Source organism: Podarcis muralis, chromosome 2 (assembly GCF_964188315.1).
Source record: "Podarcis muralis chromosome 2, rPodMur119.hap1.1, whole genome shotgun sequence".
In the NCBI taxonomy this organism is placed as follows: Eukaryota; Metazoa; Chordata; class Lepidosauria; order Squamata; family Lacertidae; genus Podarcis; species Podarcis muralis.
In genome coordinates, this window is record NC_135656.1 from 111,535,710 (window position 1) to 111,561,419 (window position 25,710).

A 25,710-nucleotide genomic window follows, 5' to 3' on the forward strand; every position below is an offset into this window, starting at 1 on the left:
CTATTACCCCACAGCCAACCAGTCTGAGACATCCAAGGAGAAATACTAGGGTTGCTGTAGCGATCTCCTTAGCGGCATGTTTATTTCCACCCTGAAATCAGACCTTGCAAAATGGGTCTGGTGAAAACATAGGTGCATTAGTTGAATAAAACCCAATAATGTTAACATGATTCTACTTCGATTCAGATAGAAATAAAGTGGGAATGTGTATATTTAAAAGAACAGGGCTTTGACCATCCCACCGTCAGTTTCCTTTCTGATTCACGTGAAGGAAAGAAATAATCAGGGAATGAATGCTGGATATTTTATTAATGCTGTGCTATGAAAAATATACTAATATTAGAAACCATCTTTACATCACACCATCAGATGCTCCTTTTTATTCAGATCTGGCCTCAGGACAATAATGTAGCACTTGGGGATGAAGATGCAACCCAGTAACCCCGAACTGGAGGCCAAGATAGAGAAGACCTGCACGGCTACCATATATTTCCCCTTGGTGCTCAGGTAGGCTGGCACAAAGGACACCCAAACACTGCAAAACACCAGCATGCTGAAGGTGATCAGCTGGGCTTCGTTGAAGGCCCCAGGCAGCTTCCTGGCTAGGAAAGCCACCGTGAAGCAGACGGCCGCCAGAAAGCCCATGTAGCCAAGGGCAGAATAAAACATGGCAACAGAGCCTTCATTACATTGCAGAATGATTTGCCCAGGCTGGGAGTGCATGTCGGAGTCTGGGAAGGGGGGAGACATTCCCAGCCAGACCATGCAGATGCCCCCTTGGACACTGGAAAAAGACAAGACAAGGGAGTTGGCCAAGCTCTTGCCCAGCCATTTCCTCATCTGGCTCCCTGGCTTTGTGGCCATAAACGCTGCCACCACAGTGATGGTCTTTGCCAACAGGGAAGACACGGCCATGGAGAAGATGATGCTGAAGGCAGTTTGTCGGAGAAGGCAAGTCCACTTCTGGGGCCGACCGATGAATAAGAAGGAGGACAAGAAGGAGAGCAGGAGGGAGACGAGGAGCAAGTAGGTGAGGTCCCGGTTGTTGGCCTTGACTATTGGTGTGTCAAAGTATTTAATGAAGATTCCCAAAAGAAAACCAGCAGTGAGGGACAAAAGCAGGGCAAAAGAAGCCAGGATCATCCCCAAAGGTTCTTCGTAGGACAAGAAATGTATAATCTTGGGGACACACTGATCTCTGTGTAGATTGGAATTCTGATCATCTGGACATTTGTTGCAAAGCTTTGCATCTGAAAAACACAAGAGTGACCTCAGTGTTGCCAATATAAATATTACAGCCATGACATTCCATAGTCTACTACATACCAACAATTCTGTGATTCTTATCTGATTACTGTATTTTGGGTTGTCGGTTTGCCTTGAAGCAATTTTGGGCTAAAGTCTGGGGTCAAAATAAAAGTATTAAGGGCCAGCATAATCCATTGAACTCCTTTAATAGGGGAAGACCTCCCTCCATAGGTACCAATGCCTGGAATTTGAATGAGGTTTTGAACTCTGAAAAAGTGACTCATTCTTTTAAATATCCTTTCCTTTTAGGGTCATTTACCTTCCTGAATTGAGATTGTCCCTTCCATACATTGAACACAATCATAGCAGCAGACTGGCTCTCCTTCCTTAATCGCCTTGGCATATCCTGGATGACAGCTCTTGGTACACCTTGACAGAGGCATGTTCTAACCAAAATGAGACGAAAGGGGGAAGGGGGAGAAGACCAGGTAACTACCAACCAGTGAGCTTGACATAGATACACGGAAAGGTCCTAGAGCAGGTAATTAAACTGTTAATTAAACTGTTGGTCCATGAGCACTTTGAAAAGGATTCTGTGATTACTAAGACCCAGCATGGGTTTCTAAAAAAACAAGTCATGCCAGATGAAACTCATTTCTTTTTTCAATAGAGTTACAAGCTTGGTGGATTAGTGGAATGCTTGATTTCAATAAAGCTTTTGACATGTCCTCCATTATATTTTTGAAGACATGCTGGTAAAATGTGGGCTGGATAAAGTAACTGTTAGGTGGATTTGTAGCTGGTTGACTGACTGAACCCAACGAGTGCTCATTAATGGTTCCTTGCCTTCCTCGACAAAAGAGACAAGTGGGATGCTATAGGTGTTAAGTTGTGGGTGAACATATCAGACGACACAGCAATTCTTCAAACAGCTCTTGTTTATTCATAGGCCAGAACAGAACTGAACTGAAGGGTTCAGCCAGCCTGCTTATGTAGAGCTCCACTAGAACGCAACAGTAACCATTTTCTGTAACTATCCAATCACTGAACGTCATTTTCAATCCCTTATTTGCATATGTGACCTGAGTGAAAACTATCTACAGTATCCCCCTGCTGGCCCAGGGTGAGAACTTCAGTACATAACAATAGGGTTCTGTCCTGGGCTCATTGTTGTTCAACAAGTGTAGCGTTCTACACTTGGGCAGGAATAAGCAGCTGCACGTTTGACCAAACTGCGGGAGGTAGTGGAGGACAGAGGTGCCTGGCGTGCTCTGGTCCATGGGGTCACGAAGAGTCGGACACGACTAAACGACTAAACAACAACAACAACAACAAGCAGCTGCACAAATATAAGATGGAGGACACCTGGCTTACCAGTATTATGTGTGAAAAGGATCTAGGGGTCTTATTGGACTACATGCTTAATATGAGTCTACACTGTGATGCCGCAACAAAAAAAAAAGCTAATGTGATTCTAGGCTCCATCAAGAGAAGTATAGTGTTTAGAGCTAGGGAAGGAATAGAAACAGTGCTTTTTTCCTAGAAAAATATGTGCCTGTACTCACCATTAAGTTGTTAAAGTAAGTACCACACTTTTTAACCAAAAAGAGAGAGGTGCCGGTACTGCGTACCCCCTGAGAAAAAAACACTGAAAAGGACCACTCTATTCTGCCTTGCTCAGACCACAGCTGGAGTACTGTGTCCAGTTCTGGGTACCACAATTTAATAAGGATATTCACCAATTGGAATGTATGACACCAAGATGATCAAGGGCCTGGAAACCAAGCCTTGTGAGGAACGATTGAGGGAGTTGGGTATGCTTAGCCAGGAAAAGAGGAGAAAGAGAGGAGATATGAGAGCCATCTTCAACTATCTCAAGGGCTGTCACATGGCTAATAATAATAATAATAATAATAATAATAATAATAATTTATTATTTATACCCCTCCCATCTGGCTGGGTTTCCCCAGCCACTCTGGGCAGCTTCCAACAAAATATTAAAATACAGTGGTCTGTTAAACGTTAAAAGCTTCCCTAACCAGGGCTGCCTTCAGATGTCTTCTAAAAGTCTGGTAGCTGTTCTTCTCTTTGATTATTTTCTCCTGCTCCAGAGGGTAGGACTTGAGGATTCATGTTACAAGAAAGGAGATTGCGACTAAACTTCATGAAGGACTTTCTGATGATGAGAGCTGTTGGCAGTGGAACAGACTCCCATGAGAGGTTGTGGACTCTCCTTCCTTGAAGGTTTTCAAGCAGAGATTGAAAGGCCATCTGTCATGGATAGTTTAACTGTGATTCCTGCATTGCAGGGGGTTGGGCTAAATAACCATCGGGGTCCCTTCCAAGAAGAGAAGAGTTTGGATTTGATATCCTGCTTTATCACTACCCGAAGGAGTCTCAAAGCGGCTAACATTCTCCTTTCCCTTCCTCCCCCACAACAAACACTCTGTGAGGTGAGTGGGGCTGAGAGACTTCAGAGAAGTGTGACTAGCCCAAGGCAGCTGCATGTGGAGGAGCGGGGAAGCGAACCCGGTTCACCAGACTACGAGTCTACCGCTCTTAACCACTACACCACACTGGCTCCAACTCTACAATTCTATTATTCTAAAGCATCAAGCAAAACACGTTAAGGTTTGTGGATATGAGTCATATAGGGGAGATAGGATCGTAGCATATGCAAAGGAAGTGTGAATTTGCTGCTGACTTTCCAGGACCATAGGACTGCCTGATCTGAGCTAAAAAAGAAAGTAAGGTGAAACTGATTATGTCCCCTACCTGTTTGAACCACCTGGGCCACACAATGGCATTCTGGTCAATGGCAAACTTGATTTTCTCTGGAGATGCTGATCTCTCTACACTCCCAACTTTCAACCCAACAAGGGACTTATTGGGAAACGCCACCCAGTTGACAATGTCAAAGTCAGCTGCCAGCTCCCCATTCTCATCCCAATAAGCTCCGTCCATGGAAAAGTTGTAAAGGTGGAGGTTTCTTAGGAAAGAGTGCAGCTAAAATGGTATAGAAAAACACACACACAATTAGGAAATGAGGAACAAAGTTGCGTACATGAGCCTTGCTCACTTGGAACTCAATTTCCAATGGTGCAGGCCCTCAAAGACTCAGTTGTGGCAGCGGCTATTATTTGGAGGTGAAGTGTGTCTATTTCTGGTTCTTCTTTAGACTCATTAATGAAAGCAAGTTTGGTGTAATAATTATGGTGTTGGTGTAGGATTAGGAAGGTAAAGGTAAAGGGACCCCTGACTATTAGGTACAATCGTGGCCAACTCTGGGGTTGCGGCGCTCATCTCACTTTATTGGCCGAAGGAGCCGGTGTACAGCTTCCGGGTCACGTGGCCAGCATGACTAAGCCACTTCTGGCGAAACCAGAGCAGCGCACGGAAACGCCGTTTACCATCCTGCCAGAGCGGTACCTATTTATCTACTTGCACTTTGATGTCCTTTCGAACTGCTAGGTTGGCAGGAGCAGGGACCGAGCAATGGGAGCTCACTCCGTTGCGGGGATTTGAACCGCCAACCTTCTGATCAGCAAGTCCTAGGCTCTGTGGTTTAACCCACAGTGCCACCCGCGTCCCTAGGATTAGGAAGACCAGGGTTCAAATTCCAGCTCTGCCATGAAGCTCACTGGGTGACCTCAGGTCAGTCACCCCCTTGCAGCCAGGATACAATAGGGAGGGGAGAGAGCCATCTGCTCCGTTTTTTTGTCTCCTCAGAGGAAAGGTGTGACACAAATGCAGCCATAAATCAAATATAAGCTTCATTTTGCATCCTGATTAGGCAGTTGGGAGCAATGTACGCATTGCTCCGCTCTGTTTTTAAAAGTGTGCTTCAGCCAGGCAATTTGATTTGGGAGGAAAAAGCAGCTGTGGAGTCTCGATCTGCAACATGCTCTCGATCCGGATCAGGGCCACTTTAGTTTCCCATCAAATGCCACCCCCCCTCAGGTGTTATTTGCTCCAATAGTACGGCTGCTAGATTTGCCTCCACAGCTGGGGCCAGCAATGCCTTTTTACCTTTACAAGTTGTATATATGTAAAGGGGGGGGGGGGAGCTGCCCTCGACCACAGATCCCCCTCCCTTGCATGCAAGTACTAATTGAACAGGGGGATTACAAAATAGATAAACAAAATCACTACATCTGCGTCTCAAAAAAAAGCAACCCCCCTTTCAAATTAAAGACAGCCCACCTTGCAAAATTCAAAATTAAGCAACCCCGTAATAAATCCGTCATGGTGTTCCCTTGCGCCAGAAGCAGTTTAGTTTTGCTGACCACATGACCCAGAAAGCTGTCTGTGGACAAACACCGGCTCCGTCGGCCTGCAAGCGAGATGAGCACTGCAACCCCATAGTCGCCTTTGACTGGACGTAACCGTCCAGGGGTCCTTTAGGTTTTTTACCTTTACAAATTGTATACAGTGGTACCTCTGGTCACGTTCTTAATTCATTCCGGAGGTCCGTTCTTAACCTGAAACTGTTCTTAACCTGAAGCACCACTTTAGCTAATGGGGCCTCCCGCTGCTGCCGTCTGATTTCTTTTCTCATCCTGAAGCAAAGTTCTTAATCCAAGGTACTATTTCTGGGTTAGCGGAGTCTGTAACCTGAAGCGTATGTAACCTGAAGCGTATGTAACCCAAGGTACCACTGTATATGTAAAGGGGGGGGGAGCTGCCCTCGACAACAGACCTCAGAAGTGAGTTCGAAACACCACTTCCGTGCCCACCCTGGATATTTCCCCAACCAGAATTTAATTATAGTGGTACCTTGGGTTACAGACGCTTCAAGTTACAGACGCTTCAGGTTACAGACTCCGCTAACCCAGAAACAGTACCTTGGGTTAAGAACTTTGCTTCAGGATGAGAACAGAAATCGCACGGCGGCAGCGGGAGGCCCATTAGCTAAGGTTAAGGTGAAGAACAGTTTCAGGTTAAGAACGGACCTCCATAACAAATTAAGTTCTTAACCCGAGGTACCACTGTACTGACTTAACGTTCAAGAATGAGTAGCTGTGAGAGAAAGGATCATACCTGCCACGGTTGTGGTCTTTGAAGGCCCATCTTGCCCCTTCCGACCGATGCCTTCTGGTTTGGCTTGGATGAGTATACAGCACTCAGGACTCTTGCCAAGGTTTGGATAGTGTTGTAAATACTGTAGCTGTCTTGAGACAGGATTCTCTCGATTAGGTCTTGTGGCAGGGTCCCCAGTTCACCTCTCTTTCTACATCTTCTCCTGACTCGCTCAGAATTCTTTGACACGGAACACCTAAATGCCATCCTCGCAAACTGTTGGATTTCAAGGTCATGTGGGTCAAATGTTTCATATTTTGCCCTCTTTTTCGTCTGGACTAAGAAGGACAAGGTTGCAGGGACACACTGGGGGTCATATTGAGATGCTTCACTCATACTGAGATCCTGCAAAGCTGTCGTGACCCAAACTTTCCCCATCGTTTTAAGTTTCTTTTCAACTTTTATAACAAATGTCATTAGAATTAAAGCGGATTGAAGCTCTGCGTGGTAGACAACTACATTGATTTGTTGCTGCATGAAAAATGAAACCAGGTGCTTTGCATTATAGTAAGTCACAGTTTCTGCGATGCTTTCTGAGAAGGCCACACAAATATCATTCTTTGTGACCGCAGCTGTGAAGGTCTTCACGAACCTTTCTCCATTGTCATTGTCTGAAGCAATGAGACTGATCCACGTCCATTTGAAATGCAGGAGCAATTTGACCATAGCCAGGTGAGGAGGCTCTCGTTTTGGGACCATCTGGTAGAGGAAAGGGAACTGATTTTTATCAGAAGATGCACGACTAGCAAAACCAAAGCTGACCTAGAAGAGAAAGGAAGAGTTTGGTTTCTTCGTTTGTTTTCAGCACAAATATGTATTAACCTCAACCGATTAATAACTAGGAAAATATTCGTCATTACGATTGGCTGAGAGCCCAAATTTATTTATTTATTTTTAGTTAAAAGATTTATTACCTGCTTTTTGAGCAGATGTCCTACACAGCAGTTCACTATGTCAGCTAAATGCACAAAGCGAAATACCGTGGTACCTCAGGATACATATGCTTCGGGTTACATACGCTTCAGGTTACAGACTCCGCTAACCCAGAAATAGTGCTTCAGGTTAAGAACTTTGCTTCAGGATGAGAACAGAAATCGTGCTCTGACGGTGCGGCGGCAGCAGGAGGCCCCATTAGCTAAAGTGGTGCCTCAGGTTAAGAACAGTTTCAGGTTAGGAACGGACCTCCGGAACGAATTAAGTACTTAACCTGAGGTACCACTGTACAGCATGGAACCATTTCAAAGATGCACTTAGAACAACAACAGTGACCCTGAACGCCAACACAGAAAATAAAATAAAGCATCAGTTATGAAAATTCGCCCAGGTTATGATCCCAATGTATACTACAACTGAAAGGCTTTTTTGAAACGGTATTTCTTCACGGCCTGCTTAAAGACTACGTGAGGCGTGGGTCCTCCTTCACCTTAGGAAGTGCTGAATGCAGTAAATATATTCCTGTGGCACAACGGGTCAGTACATCTGGCTGTTAACACAGAGGTTTGGTGGTTCAAGTCTACCCAGGGATGGCTGTGGGCAGGATTCCTGCATGGAACGCTCTGTCACAAGAGACTAGGACCCTGCGGGACTTGACATCTTTCCGCAGGGCCTGCAAGACAGAGCTGTTTCACCTGGCCTTTGGCCAGGGCACAGCCTGACCCCCTCCTTTGGCAATCCTCACAGAACTCTAGCCCAATGGTTGCCAGTAATCTGATTGGAATTAATTTTATAATGAAATGATTTTAGAATGTTTTATCATTTTACTGTTGTTAGTTGCTATGAGCCCAGCTTTGGCTGGGGAGGGCGGGATATAAATAAAATTATTATTATTATTATTATTATTATTATTATTATTATTATTATTATTATTATTATTATTGCGGGGGGTTAGACTAGATGGCCCTTGGGGTCCCTTCCAACTCTGCAATTCTGTGATTTCTATGAATCCTCAGAAAGGCCCCATTAGGAGTGTCCACTAGCCTAATTGTATTCAGCTGTGTAGGTTCCATTGGTGCCAACTCCTAGGGGCCCGGGGCCCTTTGGGGGGCTCCAATAAAATATTTGAGCCCCCCCCCCCCAAGTTGGTGCACGCCCCACAAATGCCCCAAGTGTCTCTCCTTGCCGTCTGCTTGGAGCAGCCAAGAGGTTCCTGCCACTTGGCTTCACGATTGGCAGCAACAGAGCTGCCATTTCCTCGAGGGGAAGGGAGGGCTGGCGCGAGGGGAGTTTCTGTTTCCCTTGCTTCCTAGCTCTGCCTCTGTTGCCGCAAAAGGGAAGCATAAGTGAAATCAGGGAAGTTAGGGAGTATATAAGTACAGTGATTTAAGTTACTGAAATGGGGAGTGCCTAAATGCACAGCTGTGTGCTTGATTCTGGAATGTTCCGCAGCAAGTGTGATTGGTTAACTCTGGTCACATGGGAGGCATCTTATTACGTTTTCTTTTGTGCGTGAGTGAGTTGACCTTAATGGCTGCATCTCCACAAATGCCTAAGAAGAGACAGGGTTAGGTAACTGGAGTGCTAACGTTTCTATGTGAACGTGTACGTGACAGAAAGAAGAAGTACAGAAGTTGATGGTTTTAACTTTCAACCGGTTTCAAGCAATATATTGATACATTGCTCAGGCCTTGATACGGTATTATGTTGTTTAAAGTGATCAACAAAGCGATATGGAGAAGTTTGGTTTGAAAAGTACAGTAACTGAAAGCATGCATGGCTCGAAAGTATATTGAAGGATGTAAGTAGTTGGAGCCGTCTTCAATGTTTGAAAAACTACTTCCTTTGCAATATTTGTAATAAGGCTATATGTGTGTGTCGGAATTGCCGCTCGGCCAAGCCGAGAAGGCCTCATCTTCCTCCGAGCTGAGCCTTTGAAATCGCCTCCGACGTGTTTAATGACCTGAGCCTTTGATAAGGCCTCAAGCACATGCTATCCAGCAGGGTTCCCACCACAGGGAAGATACGAGAGGTTTGGCTACATTGTAAAGAGTTTTATTTCTAAACTACGCAGAACAGAAAAGACATCCTCTCTCTATGAAAGCAGAGAGCAACTGAACAAAGGAACAAAGGAAAACCGGAAACCACTAACGTCACATCCCGTCTCCCTTTCCCGTGAGACTGCAAGGTCTCTGGAATGTAAACAGAGTCCTGTGACTCCACACAGCTGCTCAGTGATAAGAACATAAACTAACAATGTGATGTGACATATTATTATTATTATTTTGTCAAGTAATGTTATTTAAGGGACGCGGGTGGCACTGTGGGTAAAACCTCAGCGCCTAGGACTTGCCGATCGCATGGTCGGCGGTTCGAATCCCCGCGGCAGGGAGCGCTCCCGTCGTTTGGTCCCAGCGCCTGCCAACCTAGCAGTTTGAAAGCACCTCCGGGTGCAAGTAGATAAATAGGGACCGCTTACCAGCGGGAAGGTAAACGGCGTTCCGTGTGCTGCGCTGGCTCGCCAGATGCAGCTTTGTCACGCTGGCCACGTGACCCGGAAGTGTCTGCGGACAGCGCTGGCTCCCGGCCTCTAGAGTGAGATGAGCGCACAACCCTAGAGTCTGGCAAGACTGGCCCGAACGGGCAGGGGTACCTTTACCTTTAATGTTATTTAATCTCTCGAGAGCAGGTGTAGTCCAAGGAATTGGGCCGCTGAATGCAAAGTCAAAATCAAAGAGTTTACAGAAAGTTGATAAGAGGCAAACTAGCTTTTCACCATCTAATGCTTAGGTAGTTCTTAAAGTGATCATGGGGTGGAAACAGTGCCAAGGAGCTTGCTGGAATGACTGCTGCAAGGTGACAGTTGTGGAAAAACTCCAAAGGTAGCTCTGAGCAGCAGCGACAGAATAACCCTGCTTCTTTGCTTTCTCTTTCTGCTCTGCAGCCTGGTGGAAAAACTGGCATTTGCTCAGTACCACGTATGTCTATTTCCAGCATGGCTTACTTTTAAAAGGTTTCAATCTAAGCCCTGATCTTTCAGCCATAGTTTCATTTCAAGTCACACTGCGTTGTGCGCCTTCAGACATAATTCTACACACGTATTTCTCTCGTTGCTTTTCTGCATTCTGACTGCAAATGCGGAAGAAGTGTATTAGGGATGCTGCCGACAACATTTGGGTGTGTGTGTGTATATTCTAGGCAAAACATTCCGGACCTTGTTTTCTCAACTGGGCAGGAAGAGGGTGATCTAAAAGTGGGGAGTACCAACTTTTGGGTCTGGGAAAGCCCGGACAAAAATATGCATTTTTACATACAGTCTGATGCAACCGGTGGAGAGAAACTGTAATACGGAAATTGGCTCTGCCCCCAACCCACCCACATTCCCCCAATTCATACCTGTGGGATTTTATAAATGCTCAGAATGGTTGAAATCAGGTTGGAAATAGCAGAGTCGCCTCCTTCTAGAACGGCCAGTTGCGTATTCTGTTTTTCACAGATGTAGTTTGGAACATTCTTCTGCCCACCAGAGAGCAGGTCTAGCACAGCTTCATAAGTCGTTATTTCATGAAAATAGTTCTCATAGAGGTTGTAGCCCAGGGTGATGTTAGGTAGGAGCCTGGGGTCCCTACTGATCTCGTGAATGGCAAACAAGAAGGGCAGGATATGCCAGTACCTTTGATCGTATACGCTGCAGCAAAATAGATGACATGAGATTTCCATCCTCTAGTCAATAAATGTGTGTTAAATTGTCTGCATATAATACACACACACACACACACACACACACACACACACACACACACACAGATATGCATTGATAACCAGTAGAAATGTTTGGATTTTGTTGTGAGGACTCTACTGATGCTACCTCCGAATCCCAGGAATTGACAGTTTTGATTTTATTAGTGCCCCCATTTATTGTTCATGGTTTCATGTAATTCTTTTTGGAAGCACCCTTGGGATTTTAGGATTAACAGCACGGCAGGATAACAAGGGAGAAGTACAGTAGGAACTGTATGTCTAGAATCATGCACAGTATTTCCTTAGAAACATAGTACTGGAGTGGGAAAACCACTATGCCGCCTGGGCTTGCCGATCGAAAGGTCGGCGGTTCGAATCCCTGCGACGGGGTGAGCTCCCATTGCTCGGTCCCTGCTCCTGCCAACCTAGCAGTTCAAAAGCATGTCAAAGTGCAAGTAGATAAATAGGTACCGCTCTGGCGGGAAGGTAAACAGCGTTTCCTTGTGCTGTTCTGGTTTCGCCAGAAGCGGCTTAGTCATGCTGGCCACATGACCCAGAAATACTGTCTGCAGAAGAAGACAAACTCTGGCTCCCTCAGCCTTTAAAGCGAGATGAGCGCCGCAACCCCAGAGTCGTTCGCAACTGGACTTAATTGTCGGGGTACCTTTACCTTTACAATACAATACAATTAATCCTTGAGTTGTGAATTCACCATACATTCCCTCCTTTAAAAAGCAGAGGACAATGTTTAATATCACATTGGAGCCAGCAGCATTTTCTAAACAGCAGCAGCAGCAGCACCTTAGAGCACATTCAGCCACACTGAGTAGCCCCTTGGGCAGCTACACTACAAACTGTGGGGAAGCAGTGGCTGGTGTTTCCTGGCTAGGCTGCAACATGAGAGATGCCTGGCTGTGCACTACATTCCTCTGTGCACCCAGGAAATATGATTTCCCTGGTACCAAGCAAGGACAAGTTTGAGCTACGGTGTATTTGGAAAGACACCAGAAAAATGGGAGAGGAGGAAATCTCAGTTGAGAGAAGCAGTAGTAAATTTTTTATCTACAGAATAACGTACATTTCCAAAGCGTTAGAAGGAGGCGTGAAGAAATCATGCAACTGGGATAAAGAAGTGCCTGTAGATAAGATACCAGTTATGCGGTGGTCTCCTGGCTTATAATAATTAATTGCATCTTTTCGATCACTTATCACACCGAATTGGCATTTCCCCTCCAGCGTTGCACAGGACGAATGGGGCAGCAGCAACAACAGCAAAAGAATTAGGGAGAGGAGTGCCATCATTTCACTGTCTGCTGCTGCTGCATTCCTTTCTGCCCTGGCTGCTCTCAGCTGCAGATCTTAATCCAGATGGGAGTCCAGCTGCGGCTTCAGGATCACAGAATCAGACTATTGGAGAGTTGGAAGGGACCCTAGAGTCATCTAGTCCAACCCCCTGCAATGCAGGAATCGCAGCTAAAGCATCCATGACAGAGGGCCATCCAACCTCTGTTTAAAAACCTCCAAAGAAGGAGAGTCCACCACCTCTCGTGGGAATCTGTTCCACTGCTGAACAGCTCTTAAGGGGCTAATATTAAACCTCACCTCTGCGTGGTCCCTGCCTGCCCTGAATCTGAGACCAGGCTCTCGATGGCCCAGGAGATATTTATGCACCAACCTTTTCACAGTGGGTATGCAAGCTTATTACATGTTGTTCTCGCTTCTGGCATTTCTGTTACTAGTTTCAAAACCAGTCTTTGGAACACTCCCCAGAGCTTTTCAAAATAATAATAAATAGCAATTAGAATGGTTTTGATAATGATTAGGGACAGAGTACACTTCAGCATCCTCGATTCTCCCTGCGGCTCCATGTGCAGGTGTATATCAGGAGAAATTACAAATAGAATCATAGAGTTTGAAGGGACCCCAAGGGAATCTGGTCCAACTCTCTGCTATGCAGGAAAAGCCTTCCCAATGGGGGTTCGTGCACTGTCCAGTTTCATGGCTCAAACCTCTGAGGTTGGAAGGGAGAAAATATCTTCAAAGCTCCAGCAGAAAAACCGTCGCATAAGTTTATGAACATATCAATCTGCCTGGTATGGATCCAAAGCATTGGTTTCTTTAGCCCAAAGTTGTCTAGATCAGTGTTTCCCAACCTTGGGCCTCCAGCTGTTTTTGGACTACAACTCCCATCATCCCTAGCTAGCAAGACCAGTGGTCAGGGATGATGGGAATTGTAGTTCAAAAACAGCTGGAGGCCCAAGGTTGGAAAACACTGGTCTAGATCTTTCTAGAATCCCAGATCAACTTTCCTAGTCCTGTTACTTCTGATGCACATAGAGACCTATAAGCCCAGCTAACTAGCCAAGCTAGAGGCCTTGTGCCTTATCTTGAGCTAGGAGTAGCTTTAGTCCCGAGGTTGTAAACAACTGTCATGGTCCGGTTCACGGGCGATCAAAGTCCCGGCTAGGGACGTCAGGACGGGGGGAAGATGGCGGGGTGGGAGCAGGAATGGGAAGCCAGGAGTTGGGAAGCCAAGGGTCCAAGGGTCAGGAAGCAAGGAGTTACAAAGTCAAGGGTCCGAGGATCAAGAAGCTGTGGCATCTGAATATAGACTGCATTTTTAATCAAGACTTATATTGGCTTATATCTTGATCAGGTTCATAAAGTCTAAAATGGGCTTGAATTCACAAATGTTTCATGCCAGGCAGAGAAAACCTTGGCCATTCTCCTAAGACAAGGGGCCCCCCTTGATTTATAGCAGAAAACAATTCTCAAAGTCGTAAAAGCTGGAATTACAGACTAAGAGCGAGGACATTGACCTTACATGTTACAGAAGATAAAAAAGCAGAGATAAACATAATTAGGAATGGGCAAATAGTAAAATGATACCATGGGCCTCTCTTAAACCTTGAGCTGTATTTTCTAAGGCCAGAGGCAAATGGGAAAAAAAAACATTTAGCTGACAGAAAAAGAGAGCATTTTTAGGAAATCTTCTAAAAGCAGTTTCTTTCTTAAACTGAGAGAGTTAAAAAGAGCAATAAATGTTGGGAAAGGCAACTGGCTTGGCTGGGGAAGAAGAAGCTTCTTCCTATTTTATTTTGAGGCTGGAAAGGAGGGTGAAAGGGGGAGGTGTGAACTGAAGAGGTTTCTTTTAAAAGCTGTTTTTTACTGAGTTCCTTCCTTTCTACTTTGAGAAGCTTTATTCTTTTAAAAGGTTACCTATGATAATGTATGAAATATATTAGCTTAAATATATTGGCTTAAATGTAATTATGCAAAGGATTTAAGAAATGCTAGATTCTTATTTCATATAGTTGTAAGAGTTGTATTTATCCTGAAATTAAGTCAGCCACCAGCCTAGCCCCCCTGCCAGACAAGAAGACGCCATCTGGGCAGTCCTGATATATATAGTTGTCAGGCATTTGTTTAGAAACCTTCAAATGAAGGAGATCTTTCAATGTTGATGTGAAACTCAAGATCCTTGACATATGTTTAAGATAAAAATTTAAGATTAACCATTTGTTTTAGAAGGCAATAGGGCGAAGAGGGCAAGAGGTGAGCTGGTAATTAAGATTCCATGTAAGATATATTATTACTTATTTGTCATTTATAGATGTAACAATATATAGCTCTTTGTCTCCCTTATAAGGATAGAAGGAAATGGGTGTATCTTTTGTGATTGGATATAGCAGGCAGCCAATAGGAATTTCAACCAGGCTGATTGGACAGATGCAGCCACAGGAGGAGCAAAGGGGGCTGGATTAAGGGAATATAAGTGCTGGCCATAATGGCAGGAGGCCAGGCCAGAGCTTGGTAACCATATACCACTGTGCCTCTCATTTATTTGTCTGACAAATAAATTATTATTTTAATTTCTCTATTGCTGCGTTGAATATTTCATTCCAGCTAAGCGTTAACCACAAGCAGGGTGCTACATTTTATGGTGCTCCTGTGACTCGGATCAGTGGTCTGCTGGAACGCAGCCCCTTCGCTCTACTGGGCAGGGTACAAGAGAGAGGATCTCTAAACTGCTACCCAGCGCGCACTGGATAATTTTTTCCAGGGGGAACGCAGAAGTCTCGTCTGTCTGATACCCTGCTCACTGGCGGCGACGGACCGGGGGGAAACGGAACCAACCAAGGGTAAGTGCACAAAGGGATTTTTGGCCCTCCAATTAATTGGGAGGAAGAGAAGTCTTGATCAAACTTCTGCGTCTCAGTAAGTGGGAACTGAGTACGCTAGGTGGTTGGGTATATCAGATGGTGGTCTGGTGGGGGAAAAGGGAAGAATGGGAGGTAGAGTGTGGTGAAGTATCTTGCGCATTGTATGTGTGAGAAAGTACAGAGCAATCTGTAGCTGACCTGAGTGTGGAGTGGGTAGTACTTCGGTTCCCAGTGAGGCGACTCCATCTGGGCAAGAAACCCCACGAAGCGTGTGTGTGAGTGACTGAGTGGATACTTCACAGGGCCATACAATGGGAGTTGGGGGTTCAAAGGGGGGGAAATACACCTCTTGAATGTATGTTAAATAATTTTAAGAAAGCCTTCTCAGGGGCATATGGAGTCAAAATGACGCCAGAGCGCTTGAGAACGTTATGTGAATTAGAGTGGCCAAAACAAAATACTGAATGGCCATCTCAGGGAACCTTTGATATAAATTTAGTAAGCAAACTTTGGTCTAACATCACCAAAGAAACTGGAGGGTGCCCAGAACAATTTTCATATATAGATTCCTGGCTGAGCACATTAAATAAAAATCCTCCATGGATAAGGGAATGCAAAGTCCAACGATGCAAATTATTGGCTGTAAAAGCCGAAGCTAGGAAAGGAATCTTGCCAAATAAACTCAAACCCATTTTTGAGGGACCAGAGGAAGAGGTGCTTCCACCTCCACCCTATGCTCCACATCGAAGGGAGCCTAATCCAAACCCTCCACCAGTTGTAACCCCAAGACAAGAAAGTGGAACGAATAATGGGGGTAGAGACACAGAACTTGACTCCTTGATAGATTATGATAAATATCTTCAGGAGGCATTGGAGTCCTATAATGAAGCCCAAGCAGAAGTGGTTATTCCATCTGTGAGTCCCAGTAGAACTCCATCTACAGTCTCTTTTAGTGGAACAACTGATTGCCTACCCCAAACCCCTGTACATCCAAGTCCTAGAGAATTATTACAGAAGTTACAGGGAGACCTTAATCGGTCAGCAAGCAATACAGCCAGGCGTATTAAGCTGCTAAAAGAACGCCTTGGGACAAATACCATCCCCTATGATTTGAGGCCCCTAGAGCAAAGCGAAGAAAAAGGTCACGTAGTAGCCCCTCTTAGAAGAGTATTTGATGCACTTGAGGAGCCTGTGCTGGTTAACGGGCAACCCGGACCAAGGCCACCTCGAACTTCGACCCTTCAGTACATTCCATTCACAACTACGGATCTGATGAATTGGAAAACACACACCCCATCTTTCGCAGAAAAACCTCAGGCTATGATGGACTTGGTGACCTCAATAGTAAATACTCATAGTCCTACTTGGACAGATTGTCGCCAGCTTCTGAATACTCTCTTCACCACTGAGGAAAGGAGAGACATAATTGAAAAGGCACAGATATCTTTGCGTGAGCAGGCCAGAGTGGGAAATATTTTTAATATTGACCGTCATCTCCAGGACAACTTTCCCTTGGAAGATCCTAATTGGGATCCAAACAATGCAATTCATCTGGCCAGACTTACCACTTACCGCCAGACGCTTGTGCAAGGTATCCGCAGGGCATGCCAGAAGCCCACTAATATGTCTAAAGTCTCAGGAGGGTAGATGTGTTACCCATAACACTGTTTCGTGTTCGGTGTGCACCCACAAAAAGACTTAAGTTGTCACCTTTTGAGCTCCTGTATGGGAGGCCGCCCTCCTTTGTTCAGGATATTCCAGCTGACCTTAAACAAATAGGAGACCATGTGACACAGGGACAAGTGCAATCTCTCTCCCGTGTTTTTGTTTCTCTTAACAGGTGGGTCCTCGAGCGCACGCCGTGCAGCATTGCCGAGCCGATTCATCAGTTCCAGGCTGGCGATAGCGTATGGGTGAAAGAGTGGAAACGTGATCCACTTGCACCTAAGTGGCGTGGACCTTACACCGTCTTGCTCTCTACTCCAACAGCGGTGAAGGTAGCTGAGGTGACCCCCTGGATTCATCACTCCCGTTTGAAGAAGTCTGAAGGCAGTTGGACGTGCAAAGGTGACCCCTCTAATCCTTTAAAACTGACTCTCTCCAAAAACCCCTGTATCTAGCCCTACGGGGAACGGGCTAGGTCACGGGCAACATTAGACGACCGGCCTGCTGCAGCCACAACCTGGAAGCTGGCTGACCTGCGCACGCCTGAAGCTTGAGGAGCATCTGAACCAGCGATTGTGAAAGGGAAGATTCTCTTATACAATTGATTGACTGCCCCCCCCCCCTTGTGGAACAATTATCAGAGATATTACTCATTGGGGATCCTCGGGATATATGTTTTGGTCTTGGTGGTTCCCCATTTCTGTCACTGGGGGAATTATATTGGGACTAATAGTTTTATGCTATCACAATAAGGTAATCTTTTGTGGAAGGAATGCATATGCTAGACATCAACATGATTTTATTATTAATCCTGATCCCTTGGGAAGGGGAAGGGTCCTTGAATCTGACCAAATTTGCTAAATATGGATTCAGCCATGACCACAATATGTGGGTAGGTTTAGCTGAAATGGTAGCCAATGTTGCAAATAGGACCAATTGCCTTGTTTGCTCTCTTGGGCCAGATGATTCAGAGGGAGGTATGCCCTTATTACCGATACCATTAGATGCCATTGGTATGGTAAGCGAAATGCCACACCAAACAGAAATACAGAATTTCCCCGGATGGAACTCAACTAAACCATTACGAGTTATACCTGTACAAGGGGAATTCTGTGTACATAAATCATCAGATGCAGCTGATTCTACCATGATAGGCTCTTCTCATTGTCACTATACTTGGGATTATTTTAAGAATAGTCATACCTGGGCACACGGTACTACCTATCGAACTCGGAATACCTTGCCCTGTGCACCTCCTTTTATTCATGCATGGAAAGTGGTATGGAACATAACTGTGACAGAAAAAGGCAATCTAACATACTGCACTGTGAACTCTCTACCTCTTTTGATATTTCGCCTTCTGTACTCCACGTACCAAAAACCTCAGACCCGATGGTTGTGGTGGATATGTGGAGAATGGGCATACAAGAAACTCCCTTCCAAATGGAGTGGGACTTGTTTCCTGGGATGGGTATTACCACCAATGTGGATTATGCCCACTAGTTCGGCCAAGCGAACACGAAGGAATGCTGATATTTCTCGTATAGCAGGAGGAAGTACCCAAAGTTGGAGCGGTACTGATGATTGGCCGCCAGAGCGCATTATAGCCTATTATGATCCTGCCTCCTGGAATCCTGGTGAGCTCATACAAGGGGCACGGGATCCTATTTATAATCTAAACAGAATAATTCGATTGCAAGCAGTAGTGGAACTTGTAACCAATGCAACGGCCCAGAGTTTGAGACTTATTGCACAACAGTTGGATGAAAGTAGAGCCGCCATTTTGCAGCTGAAAATGGGAATGGATTATGTACTTGCCAGGCAGGGAGGCCTATGTGGAGTCTTGAACTTGACAGGGAATGCCTGTTGCTTTAACATTTCTGATAATGGTGAGGCAATCCGTGTGTTGGCTACAAAGATGGAGAATATAGCACATGTCCCAGTACAAACATGGGAAGGATGGGATATGGGATGGCTCACCAATTGGTTACCTAATGTCACAGGACTCAAAGGGATACTATTGTCTTGCTTGTTTTTCTTGACAGTAGTGGTAATGGTTTTATGTATGATGCCATGTATCATTTCATGTTTTAGAAGTACAATTAGCAAGATGGTTTCAAATGAAACTCTACCTCATATCATGGCCCTATACAGAGCTTTACCTCAGGAATATGATGAAGGTCAAGCTATCAAGGACACTTGGGATGAAGGTCCTTGAGCTTGAAAGGGGGGAATGTGGCATCTGAATATAGACTGCATTTTTAATCAAGACTTATATTGGCTTATATCTTGATCAGGTTCATAAAGTCTAAAATGGGCTTGAATTCACAAATGTTTCATGCCAGGCAGAGAAAACCTTGGCCATTCTCCTAAGACAAGGGGCCCCCCTTGATTTATAGCAGAAAACAATTCTCAAAGTCGTAAAAGCTGGAATTACAGACTAAGAGCGAGGACATTGACCTTACATGTTACAGAAGATAAAAAAGCAGAGATAAACATAATTAGGAATGGGCAAATAGTAAAATGATACCATGGGCCTCTCTTAAACCTTGAGCTGTATTTTCTAAGGCCAGAGGCAAATGGGAAAAAAAAACATTTAGCTGACAGAAAAAGAGAGCATTTTTAGGAAATCTTCTAAAAGCAGTTTCTTTCTTAAACTGAGAGAGTTAAAAAGAGCAATAAATGTTGGGAAAGGCAACTGGCTTGGCTGGGGAAGAAGAAGCTTCTTCCTATTTTATTTTGAGGCTGGAAAGGAGGGTGAAAGGGGGAGGTGTGAACTGAAGAGGTTTCTTTTAAAAGCTGTTTTTTACTGAGTTCCTTCCTTTCTACTTTGAGAAGCTTTATTCTTTTAAAAGGTTACCTATGATAATGTATGAAATATATTAGCTTAAATATATTGGCTTAAATGTAATTATGCAAAGGATTTAAGAAATGCTAGATTCTTATTTCATATAGTTGTAAGAGTTGTATTTATCCTGAAATTAAGTCAGCCACCAGCCTAGCCCCCCTGCCAGACAAGAAGACGCCATCTGGGCAGTCCTGATATATATAGTTGTCAGGCATTTGTTTAGAAACCTTCAAATGAAGGAGATCTTTCAATGTTGATGTGAAACTCAAGATCCTTGACATATGTTTAAGATAAAAATTTAAGATTAACCATTTGTTTTAGAAGGCAATAGGGCGAAGAGGGCAAGAGGTGAGCTGGTAATTAAGATTCCATGTAAGATATATTATTACTTATTTGTCATTTATAGATGTAACAATATATAGCTCTTTGTCTCCCTTATAAGGATAGAAGGAAATGGGTGTATCTTTTGTGATTGGATATAGCAGGCAGCCAATAGGAATTTCAACCAGGCTGATTGGACAGATGCAGCCACAGGAGGAGCAAAGGGGGCTGGATTAAGGGAATATAAGTGCTGGCCATAATGGCAGGAGGCCAGGCCAGAGCTTGGTAACCATATACCACTGTGCCTCTCATTTATTTGTCTGACAAATAAATTATTATTTTAATTTCTCTATTGCTGCGTTGAATATTTCATTCCAGCTAAGCGTTAACCACAAGCAGGGTGCTACAAAGCAAGGAGTCACAAAGTCAAGGGTGAAGGAACCAAACGCAGCAAGGCAGGGAACATGTTTCTGTGGCAAAGAGCCAAAGGGAAAATGCTGACCTTATATCCCTTTCCGGCTCTTGCCACCAGGTGCTGTGAGTTACCAATCGGCCTCACCTGTGTGGCCGCGCCTTGCCTCTTCAGAACAAACTTAGGAAGGCCCCAGTCCCGCAGAGTCCTGTTGGTCACAGGGCCTGGCTTCTGCACACACCTGACAACAACATTCCTAAGTGTCTACATTTGAAAGAAGACGTGCCTTGCTGTTCTGAGATGTACCTTCAAATGTGCAAACACCCTCAAGATAAACATATTTAGGGAAAGGAATGCAAAGAGACCATGTGTAGCGGGGGCTTCTTAGAGAGTCCTTTGTTTCCTTGCCTAATGAATAGGTAATGAAGGAAAGACCATACATGGTACAATTAGTATTGTGTTGTAACTTTAGACTTGAGGACGTTTATGCATATGTATTGCTTTAACAGATAACAGCTATGTATAGTAGCAGACCCCACCCTTTTGGGCTTGCTCAGCTTTTAGAGAGTGATCCTACTGAGCCTTTATTGCTAGCAATAAACACCTTTTGTTTTCTCACCGCCGCATGGAGATTTCCTTCAGCCTCAAACGTTAATTTTGCTAGACTTTAAATGATTTTGTAGAAAAGGAAATAATACTTGGCATTGCAATGGAAGCGCCATAAAAAGCTTCCCTATACAGGGCTGCCTTCAGATGTTCCCTAAATGTTATATAAATACTCATCTCGTTAGCATCTGACAGGAGAGCGTTCCACACTTCTTGCAGTGTGGGCCAAGGCCATTTAAGGCGTTAAAGGTCAGCACCAACGCTTTGAATTGTACACGGAAACGTATTGGAAACCAATGTAGGTCTTTTGGAACTGGTGTAATGGTCATGTGACAAAGGTATTTGAGAGCAGAAACAGTATAGGAAGCAGTAAAGGAGTCGAGAAATGTTGTGAAATGCTGAAAAGCTGCAGAATCATTTAGCATGTTGAACCACTGTGACTCATCTTGAGGATGACTCATTCTCTGTACAGTGGTGCCCCGCAAGACGAATGCCTCGCAAGATGAAAAACTCGCTAGACGAAAGGGTTTTCCGTTTTTTGAGTCGTTCCGCAAGACGAATTTTCCTATGGGCTTGCTTCGCAAGATGAAATGTCTTGCGAGTTCTTGCGAGTTTGTTTCCTTTTTCTTAAAGCCGCTAAGCCGCTAAACCGTTAATAGCCGCTAAGCTGCTAAGCCGTTAATAGCCGCTAAGCCGCTTAGCCGCTAAGCCGCTAAGCCGCTAAGCCGCTAAGCCGCTAATAGCTGTGCTTCGCAAGACGAAAAAACCGCAAGACGAAGAGACTCGCGGAACGGATTAATTTTGTCTTGCGAGGCACCACTGTACTGTATATGTATTGTATCTGCTTGCAGGCAGACTCAGTGTCTGTGAGTCAGTCAGTGTGTGTGTTCTGTGAAGCCTGTGCGCTCAAGGGAGACTGTGTGACTCAATAACTCTGTGTCTGCTCTGAAGCTAGTTTAATCTTCTGTTCATTATGCTGTTATTTGAAAACAAGTTTATTTTAACTCAGTAAAATTTTTATTCTTTTACTGAAGAAGACTCTACATTATTAATTTACGCTGCGTGTGAGTAATGTGCTCTTGGCAGTCACTCATAGTCATCAGTCTAGCTGTCACATTCTGGATTAGTTGTAGTTTCCGAGTCATTTTCAAGGCCCTACAGGAGATAACCAACGCATGTACCACTCTGGGGAGACGGTGTGCAGGCAGGTTGGGTGTCAGCCAGTGTACCAGATGGAGCTGGTAGACACTCACCCAGGACACAGAATGTTAGATTGGCATATCGGGAAATGATCAATCAATTAATTAATTCACATTCATTGGTTTTATTCCTGCAGTGCTATGCCAAACAAGCACTGGTTTTTATGTTACACCATCAGATGCTCCTTTTTATTCAGATCTGGCCTCAGGACAATAATGTAGCACTTGGGGATGAAGAAGCAACCCAGTAACCCCGAACTGGAGGCCAAGATAGAGAAGACCTGCACGGCTACCATATATTTCCCCTTGGTGCTCAGGTAGGCTGGCACAAAGGACACCCAAACACTGCAAAACACCAGCATGCTGAAGGTGATCAGCTGGGCTTCGTTGAAGGCCCCAGGCAGCTTCCTGGCTAGGAAAGCCACCGTGAAGCAGACGGCCGCCAGAAAGCCCATGTAGCCAAGGGCAGAATAAAACATGGCAACAGAGCCTTCGTTACATTGCAGAATGATCTGCCCAGGCTGGGAGTGCATGTCGGAGTCTGGGAAGGGGGGAGACATTCCCAGCCAGACCATGCAGATGCCCCCTTGGACACTGGAAAAAGACAAGACAAGGGAGTTGGCCAAGCTCTTGCCCAGCCATTTCCTCATCTGGCTCCCTGGCTTTGTGGCCATAAAGGCCACCACCACCGTGATGGTCTTTGCCAACAGGGAAGACACGGCCACAGAGAAGATGATGCTGAAGGCAGTTTGTCGGAGAAGGCAGGTCCACTTCTGGGGCCGACCGATGAATAAGAAGGAGGACAAGAAGGAGAGCAGGAGGGAGACGAGGAGCAAGTAGGTGAGGTCCCTGTTGTTGGCCTTGACTATTGGTGTGTCAAAGTATTTAATGAAGATTCCCAAAAGAAAACCAGCAGTGAGGGACAAAAGCAGGGCAAAAGAAGCCAGGATCATCCCCAAAGGTTCTTCGTAGGACAAGAAATGTATAATCTTGGGGACACACTGATCTCTGTGTAGATTGGAATTCTGATCAGACGAAGGTGATCGACTATATGGGACTGGCAGAGATGACTGGCAGAATTCGAGACCGGGGGAAAGAGGCGGTGGATGAAGATTGGAACAAATTTAAAGTTTATCTTAAAAACTGTTGTAATTTGGAAAATTAGGGGCTCAGAGTTATAAGAGATAAAGAACTACAGTTGTATTAATAACTAACTGAAGTTAAATACATGAAATATATTTAAGTTATGATCAGAGGGTTGCTGAAAAATCTTGAAACAAGAATGCAGAAAAGGGGTGGTATGGGGAAGTCATGTTTTTGTTTGTTTATGTCTATGTTTTTGTTTTGTTTATTCTTTATTTATGGAAAACTAATAAAAATTTATTATAAAAAAAAAAAAAAAGACATTCCATAGTCTACTACATACCAACAATTCTGTGATTCTTAACTGATTACTGTATTTTGGGTTGTCGGTTTGCCTTGAAGCAATTTTGGGCTATAATTTGGGGTCAGAATAAAAGTATTAAGGGCCAGCATATTCCATTGAGCTCCTTTAGTGGAGCAAGACACCCCCTCCATAGGTACCAATGCTTAGAATTGAAGGTGATTTTCTACTATGAAAAGTCAACTCTTAAATATCCTTTCAGGGACATTTACCTTCCTGAATGGAGATTGTTCCTTCCATGCATTCAACACAAGCATAGCAGCAGATTGGTTCTCCCTCCCTAATGGCCTTGGCATATCCTGGACGACAGTTTTTGGTACACCTTGAAAGAGGCACGTTCTAGCCAAAATGAGAAAAAGCATCAAGCAGAAGATGTTAGGGCTTTGTGGATAGGAGGAGCCATAGAGTGCAGCTAGGATTGAATCATACAATGGGGTTAGGATTGCAGCATAAGATATGTAGGTGTCAGTTTGCTGCTGACAGTCCAAGACCATAGTATTGCTTGGTCTGAGGTATCAAAGAGAATAAGATGTGATTAATTATTTCACCCACCTGATTGAACCACCTGGGCCACACAATGACATTCTGGTCAATGGCAAACTTGATTTTCTCTGGTGATGCTGATCTCTCTACACTCCCAACTTTCAACCCAACAAGGGACTTATTGGGAAACGCCACCCAGTTGACAATGTCAAAGTCAGCTGCCAGCTCCCCATTCTCATCCCAATAAGCTCCGTCCATGGAAAAGTTGTAAAGGTGGAGGTTTCTTAGGAAAGAGTGCAGCTAAAATGGTACAGGAAAACACACCCACAATTAGCAAACGAGGAACAAATCTGCATACATGAGCCTTGCCCACTTGGAGCAATGGTGCAGTCCCTCAAGGACTCAGCTAGGTGCATTAGCCCATTGAGATATTGAGCATTACTACTGTAATACAAAACGCAATTACGTTTTATTATTTATGTATCAGAAAAAGATTGAAAACAACAACTAGCAGTATCATTATACCACCATAGAAGTTTTTTCTGCTTGCTGCTTTCCCACAGGTATCTGTCTGCTACAGTCAGCCCACCCATATTGTGGACGAGGACCCTGCCTTGGGTAGCGGAAGGCCAAGAGGCAAGGCCCACATGGAGGCCTTTGGCAAAGAAGCAGCCCTGGCAGTGGCACCAGCTGCTGGGGAGATCTCATTGGAAGCTGCTGTCTCCACCACCTCCACTTTGGGAAAGAGGGGCAGGCTGCTGGGTCCTGGAATTTTGCCCCAAAACTTGCCCAGAGAGGAGGAGATAACCGCCCCCCCCCTTTACAAGGATCCACACTCGACTCCGAGTATATTTCAGAGATGCATCAGAAACTTGACAAAACGGGTTTGCCTCAGATACAGGTTCGAAAAATCACCTCTGTCCAGACCTTCAATATGTCCTCAAATATGTATTTAATTAATGAGCTAATGCTTGATGGTGTGTGAGAGAAAGGATTGTTATTATTATTAATTAGATTTATATACTGTTCTTCACTGAAAGATCTCAGGGTGGGACACAACATCCTACCTGCCACGGCTGTAGTCTTTGAAGATCCATCTTACCACTTCCCACCACGGCCCTCTGGCTTGGTTTGGATGAGTATACAGTACTCAGGACACTTGCCATGGCCTGGAGACTGTTGTAAATACAGTAGCTGTCTTGAGACAACATTCTCTCAGTAAATTCTTGTGACAAGGTCCCCAGTTTTGCATTCTCTGTGCATCTTTTCTGGACTCGCTCAGAATTATTTGAAAGAGAACACTTAAATGTTGTCATTATAAACTGGATGATTTCAGGAGCATATGGCTCAAATGTTTCATATTTTGCCTTCTTTGTCTGGATTAAGAAGCACAAAGACGCAGGGACACCCAAGGGATCATAGTGAGCTATTAGACTCAAAGTGAGATCCTGAAGAACTGTTGAGACCCAGACTTTCCCCACTGCTTTTTTAACCATTTTCGCACTTTCTGTGATATACACGTTTACAATAAAAGTGGATCGAACACTTCCATGGTAGACAACTACATT

The 25,710-nt window shown here is 44.6% G+C and overlaps 1 protein-coding gene and 1 pseudogene across 1 annotated transcript; both read right to left on the reverse strand.

Moving 5' to 3' along the window:
- Positions 1-339: 339 nt before the first annotated feature.
- On the reverse strand, positions 340-1,302 carry LOC144326762 (vomeronasal type-2 receptor 26-like; annotated as a pseudogene).
- Positions 1,303-22,171: 20,869 nt separating this feature from the next.
- LOC144326763 (vomeronasal type-2 receptor 26-like) lies at positions 22,172-25,239 on the reverse strand. The gene is made up of 4 exons (XM_077923550.1): positions 25,210-25,239; positions 24,212-24,442; positions 22,572-23,240; positions 22,172-22,201 (listed from the first exon to the last, which is right to left on the reverse strand). The coding sequence occupies exons 1-4, from the start codon at positions 25,237-25,239 to the stop codon at positions 22,172-22,174; spliced, it is 960 nt and encodes a 319-aa protein (XP_077779676.1).
- Between the last annotated feature and the right edge of the window lie 471 nt (positions 25,240-25,710).